Source organism: Otolemur garnettii, unplaced genomic scaffold (assembly GCF_000181295.1).
Source record: "Otolemur garnettii isolate 467f Iridium unplaced genomic scaffold, OtoGar3 scaffold00014, whole genome shotgun sequence".
Classification (NCBI taxonomy): Eukaryota; Metazoa; Chordata; class Mammalia; order Primates; family Galagidae; genus Otolemur; species Otolemur garnettii.
In genome coordinates this window covers 2,731,684-2,738,866 of record NW_003852409.1, presented here as the reverse complement: position 1 = coordinate 2,738,866, position 7,183 = coordinate 2,731,684, and the positions used below count along the sequence as shown (strand labels likewise).

Genomic DNA, 7,183 nt, shown 5'->3' with positions numbered 1-7,183 from the left:
ATTTTTTGGTTGCAGCCATTATTGTTGTCTGGCGGTCCCGGGCTGGATTCGAACCCGCCACCTTAGGTGTATGTGGCTGGCGCCTTAGCCGCTTGAGCCATAGGCGCCAAGCCAGAATTAGAAACCTTGACTAGACCTATATCAATCACTGAAACGAAATCTCCCAAAAAAGAAAAGTCCAGGACCAGATAGATGGCTTCACATCAGAATTCTATCAAATATTTCAAGAGGAACTAGTACGTATATTATACAACTTTTTTCAAAGCATAGAAAAAGGAATACTTCCCAACACATTCTATGAAGCAAATTATCACTCTGATCCTTAAACTAGGAAAGGACCTAACAAAGAAAGAAGAGTTTAGACCAGTATCATTAACGAATATTGATGCAAAAATATTCACTTAAGATCTTAGCAAACAGACTTCAGCAACGTATGAAAAAAATTATACACCATGATCAAGTTGGTTTTATTCCAGGGTTGGTTCAACATATGCAAATGTATAAATATATCGCATCAATAAAATAAAAAACAAAGACCATATGAGTCTTTCAATTGATGCAGAAAAAGCTTTTGGTAATATCCAGCATCCTTTCATGATCAGAACACTTAAGAAAATAGGCATACGCTTGGCACCTGCAGCACAGTGGTTATGGCACCAGCCACATATACCAAGGCTAGTGGGTTTGAACGCGGCCTGCACCAGCTAAACAATGAAATAAATCTGTAACAAAAAATAGCCAGTCATTGTGGCAGGCACCTGTAGTCCCAGCTACTCTGAAGGCTGAGGCAAGAGAATCACTTAAGCCCAAGAGCTTGAGGTTGCTGTGAGCTGTGATGACACAGCACTCTACTGAGGGCGACATAGAGAGACTTTGTCTCAAAATTTAAAAAAGCATAGAAGGGACATTTCTTAAAGGCCATCTACAGCAAACCCATAGCCAATAGCATACTGAGTGTAAAACTGAAAACATTTCCACTCAAATCAGGAATTAGGCAAGGATGCCCACTGTCTCCTCTGCTATTCAATATAGTAATGAAGGTCTTAGCCATAGCAACCAGGCAAGAGAAGGCGATCAAGGGTATCCAAATAGGGTCAGAGGAGATCAAACTCTCACTCTTTGCTGATAATATGATTCCATACTTGGAAAATCCCAGGGACTCAACTACAAAACTCTTAGAAGTGATCAAGGAATACAGCAGCGTCTCAGGATACAAAATTATTACTTACAAATCAGTAGCTTTTATATTTGCCAACAAGAGTCAAGCTGAAAATATAGTCAAGGTTTCTATTCCTTTTACAGTAGAAGATGAAATATCAGGGAATTTACCTAAAAAAGGATGTGAAAGATCTCTTTATAAAGACAGCTGAAGATGTTAACAAATGGAAAAACATACCATGCTCATGGCTGGGAAGAATCAACATTGTTAAAAATGTCCATACTTCCCAAAGCAATCTACAGATTTAATGCAATCCCTATTAAAGCACCATGGTCACAGTTTAAAGAGCTTGAAAAAATAGTGCTTCGTTTCATATGGAATCAGAAAAAACCTCGAATAGCAAATACATTACTCAGAAATAAGAACAAATCAGGAGGTATCACATTACCAGACTTCAGGCTATATATACTATCAATCTATAGTGATCAAAATAGCATAGTATTGGCACAAAAACAGAGAGGTAGATCTACGGAACAGAATAGAGAACCAAGAGATGAACCCAGCTACTTATCATTTGATCTTTGACAAGCCTATCAGACATATTCAGTGGGGGAAAAGACTCCCTATTTAACAAATAGTTCTGGGTGAACTGGCTGGAGACCTGTAGAAGACTGAAACTGGACTTCCACCTTTCACCATTAAAAATTGATTCTCACTGGAAAAAGACTTAAGACATGAAAGTATAAAAATACTAGAAAAGAGTATAGGGAAAACACTTCAAGAAATCAGCCTGGGAGAATATTTTATGAAGAGAACCCCTCCTGGCAATTCAAGCAACACCAAACATACATTATTGGCATCTGATCAAACTAAAAAGCTTTTGCACAGCCAAGAGCACAGTTAAGTAAAGCAAACAGACAACCTTCAGAATGGGAGAAGATTTTTGCAGGTTATGCTTCCAACAAAGGTCTGATAACTAGAATCTACACAGAACTCAAAATAATCAATAAGAAAAGAACAAGTAACCCCATTTCTATGTGGACAAAGGACTTGAATAGAAACTTCTCTGATGAAGATAGGCACATGGCCTGCAAACATGAAAAAATGCTCATCATCCTTAATCAGAGAAATGCAAATCAAAATCACTTTGTGACATCATCTAGCTCTAGTAAGATTAGCCCACATCACAAAATCCCAAAACTACGTATGTTGGTGTGGATGCGGAGAGAAGGGAGTGCTTCTACACTGCTGGTGGGAATGCAAGCTAATACAACCTTTTTGGAAAGAAGTTAGGAGAATACTCAAGGAACTAAAAGTAGACCTACCATTCGATCCTGCAATTCCTCTATTAGGTATATACCCAGATGACAAAAAATTATTTTACAACAAAGACATCTGCACCAGAATGTTTATTGAAGCCCAATTCATAATTGCCAAGACATGGAAACAGCACAAGTGCCCATCAACCCACAAATGGAATAACAAATTGTGCTGTATGCACACCACGGAATACTAGGCAGCCATAAAAAGATGGAGGAGACTTCACATCTTTTATGTTTACCTGGATGGAGCTGGAACATATTCTTCTTAGTAAAGTGTCTCAAGAAGCAAATAAAAAGTATCTAATGTACTCAATACTACTATGAAATCAATATATAGTCACCTACACATTCATAAGAATGGTAAAACATAACTATAGTCCAGAAAGTAGAAGGGAAGAAGAGAAAGAGGGGAGGGATGGGGGAAGGTGGTAGGAGAGAGGGTATTTGGGGAGGGAGGAGCTTACCTAATGTGCATGATGCAACGGTACATTTAAAAACTACTAGTGAGTATATAATTGTGATGGATGTGTTACTTAGTTCAATGTAAGCATTTCACATTGTCTATCAAATCAGTACACTGAACCCCATAAATGCATCAATGCACACAGTTATTTATTTATTTATTTTGAGACAGAGCCTCAAGCTGTCCCCCTGGGTAGAGTACCGTGGCATAGCTCACAGCAACCTCCAACTCCTAGGCTCAAGCGAGTCTACTGCCTCCGCCTCCCAAGTTGCTGGGACCACAGGCGTCCACCACAACGCCTGGCTATTTTTTTTTTTCGGTTTCAGCCATCATTGTTGTTTGGCGGGCCCGGGCTGGATTCGAACCTGCCACCTTAGGTGTATGTGGCTGGCACCTTAGCCACCTGAGCCACAGGCACTGAGCCAATGTACACAGTTATGAATTAGAAAAAAAAAAAGTAGGTCAGATGTCCTACTCTTTTGTCCATTTATCATACCATCTATAACCCGTTAATTTTTGCCTCTGCTGAAAAACTGTAAAAAATGTTTCCAGAGTACCAGGCCATCAATTATACCCAGCCTGATGTTTTTACTCCTCAATTTTCGAGACTTTTAAAGTACGTTTCATCTTTTCTCTAGTCTGTCATAGGAAAAAAATGCTTCAAAGAGAGTAACATTAAGTCCAGCAACATCAGGAATTCTAAGAGACCAAGTCTCAATAAAGGAGTCAGTGCAATAGAAACATGAGCTGATCAGGAGGAATATTCATGCTAGAAAATATACATATAAAAAGATGTTTATAAACAACAAATGTATAAAAACCTTGATCAAATGCCAAAAATAATGGGAAGTATTTCAATTCCATATTATAATTAGACATTATTTTCCTTATTAATGAAAAATGGGAGCTAACAGTATAGTACCTTAAAATCATTACCTTTTTAAACTCTAGTCATATATTAATGGCAGGAAAGCTATTTTACTTTTATTTTGGCCATAACAAACAGGTACCTAGTACCTACTAAGTGCCATGCCATGTGAATTAAAGACAGAAAAGACAGCCTCTCCCCTAAGAAGATAATTGTAGCATAACAGGAAGAGATAATGGAGCTGCAAGGCCGCAGGAGGAAGCCAGAGGGCAGTCTAACATGCACAGGACCCTAACCTTGCCAGTGGGTATCAAGAAATGCTTCCTGGAGGTGCAGACAACGCTGAGTTGGTAAGGATAAAGAGGCAGTAACCAAGAAGAGGAATAGCTAGGAGACAAAAGACTATGAGTACACTCCAAGTCAGTGTTTTTCAACCTTTTAAATCTCACCGCACACTTGAACCAATAGTTAAACTTCTACAGTACACTTTAATTATGTTGATCAAAATTTTTAAAAAGGTAATAATATACTTACTGTGCTTTGAACATTTTTTGAAAATAATTTAATTAATGGTCTTTAAAAGTTTCCATGGCACACCAGTTGAAAATCACTGTTCTGAGTACATCAATGGGATAGAGTACATTCTATGCTCTCTAGGCTCCAAATTCAAAGACCATTTGCTAAATTTTTTTTTTTTGCAGTTTTTGGCCAGGGCCAGGTTTGAACCCACCACCTTTGGTATATGGGACTGGCGCCCTACTCCTTGAGCCACAGGCACCGCCCTAATTATTTTTATCTTGAACAATTTTAAGGCTTCAATGCCCCCAAAAGCTTATTAAATAGGCCCCAGCTCCAAATTTAATGGAATGCCTATAATTGTATATAGATATAATTTGTTTTCCTCAAAGCAAGAACATTCAGTAGGATCCTGGAAAGACAGGAACCCAGTTCAGTGGATGTTGAGCCCACTCACCTTCATCTACACCATCCACTTCTGCATCTGAGTCAGGGGCTTCCTGGTCCTCTCGGTCATAGCCATCTAAGTAGTTCAGCTGAGGCAGGAGCTTGAAGACACTCTCTCTGTAGTCATTCAGGTTAGTAACCTCACAGTTAAAGAGGTCCAGGCTTTTTAGACATTCCAACTTTTTCTGAAGAAAAGGATCAAAAACAACTCTTAAACCAAAGAAACATAAGCAACCAGGTGCATCTTCTCAATAGGTAAAACTTTATATTTCATTGGCTGCTAAAGTCAGCCTTGTGTGTTAAGAAAAAACATCAAGTTCTTTGCAACCTTGATGTTAGGTTACTAACCTTTAACTAGTTCCTCCCTTTCCTACATTTATTTCCCCAGAGAACTATGTCTTTTTCTGCCAGCATTAGTCAAGAGAAATATAAATTTGGAATAAATTTACTAAAACCAGTTCTTTTCATAGTATGAAACAGTGTAATAAATTTGGTTCAATCTTAAGTTTTAATGTTTGAGTAATCAAACGGCAAGTAAGAATTTGATGGGTATCAAGCAGTCTGAGGCTCTGGGGACATAGTGTAGGAAAAAATACAGAGATTTGTAACATAGTCCTCAATCTCAATGAGCTTATAATTCTAATTTGAACACAGAGGTAAAACACTAGAGGATGAAATATAATAAAATATTAAATGTGGCAATGTAGCTATTTTCAGGGAAGACAGTCAATATAGATTGGAGAAAAGGGACAGGGACTCAGAGTTGGAACTTCTGAAATACACTCTTCTTTTGTAATTTTTGAGAAAAAACTGATATATTACCAGACTCTCATGATACAAAACTCTTCTGATTTTATCAAATCTTGAAATTCTGTTGCAATACCTTATTTGTGTGAAATCATAAGTTGCATTTATCTAAAATACTTAAGGTCTACCAATAAAAACTTGACCCAAGGCTCGATGCCTAGGGCTCAAGTGGCTAAGACGCCAGCCACATACACCTGAGCTGGCGCGTTTGAATACAGCCTGTGCCCTCGAAACAACGACGACGGCTACAACCAAAAAATAGCCGGGCGCTGTAGAGGGCACCTGTAGTCCCAGCTACTTGGGAGGTGGAGGCAGGAGAATCGCTTGAGCCCAGGAGTTGGAGGTTGCTGTGAGCTATGATGCCACAGCACTCTATCCAGGGCGATAGCTTGAGGCTCTGTCTCAAAAACAAGAAACAAAAAAACAAAAAAACAAACAAAAAAAACCCCCTTGACCCAAGAAAAGTTTTCTGAGTAGTTGAAGGGGATAGGAAAATGTCCATGAATTTTACTCAGATCTTCATTTGTTATTATATCCCGTGTACTAATATTTCAATTCTAGAGCTATTAAGTTTTAAGGGCAAGTTAAGAGGTGAGAGGACAGAGGCACTATTACAGGCAAGTCAGGAGATAGCAATAAGCAGTGACAGCAGGCTGAGCACAGTGGCTCACCCCTGTAATCCCAGCATTCTGGGAGGCTGAAGTGGGTGAATTGCTTGAACTCAGGAATTCAGGACCAGCCTGAGCAACAGTTTTCTACAAAAACTAGAAAAAGAAATTAGCTGCCGGCACCTAATAGTCCCAGCTACTCACGGGGGCTGAGACAAGAGGATCTCTTGAGCCCAAGAGTTTGAGGCTGCATTATACCTTTCTTGATGTATAATGAATGACTCCATGGCACTTTACTCAGGGCAACTGAGTGAGATTGTCTCAAAAACAAACAAACAAAAAAACCCTAATTGATAAAAGGAGCAACTATAAAAGGCAAACACAAAATAGCACATTGTCTGGCACCCTTTAGAATAAGGGCAATAAATGTAACCTTTAATGGATCTGAATGAGGAGAAAAAACTTGTTATTCTCTAAGGAAAGAATACTAAACCCCCCAAACAAACATTGAGATCTCTGTATGAAATAAGTTCTAAAAAAAAAAAAAAAAAGTAATAAATGTTGGTGCTTAAAAGACTGATACTTTATTGGAAAGCTATTCCAACACTCACAGGGACCTGGGAAGAAATGCAACAAAACAAAACCTTGTTATAGGGACTTGCGGTATTAGGGAGATACAGAAAGTAAAAATCTGCCTAGGGCTCTAGAGCAGGGGCTGGCAAATTGTGGTCCATTGGCCAATTCTGGTCTACCTGTTTTTATAAAGTTTTATTGCAACAGAGCCTCACATCTGTTTATGTACATAGGTCACTATGAAAGTTGTGAGATGGCTCCCTGCCTATAGCTCAAGCAGCTAAGGCGCCACCCACATACACCAGAGCTGGCAGGTTTGAATCTAGCCCAGGTGTGCCAAACAATAATGACAACTACAACCAAAAAATAGCTGGGCGCTGTGGCAGGCACCTGTAGTCCCAGCTACTTGGGAGGCTGAAG

The 7,183-nt window shown here is 39.1% G+C and overlaps 1 protein-coding gene across 1 annotated transcript in view; it reads right to left on the bottom strand.

The window, feature by feature from the left end:
- ANP32B (acidic nuclear phosphoprotein 32 family member B) overlaps nucleotides 1-7,183 on the bottom strand; it is a 39,842-nt gene that overhangs the window by 10,389 nt on the left and 22,270 nt on the right. The window contains exon 4 of the mRNA XM_012802411.2: nucleotides 4,786-4,960. Within this exon, the coding sequence (XP_012657865.1) occupies nucleotides 4,786-4,960 (175 nt within the window). The remainder of the gene's footprint in view (nucleotides 1-4,785; nucleotides 4,961-7,183) is intronic.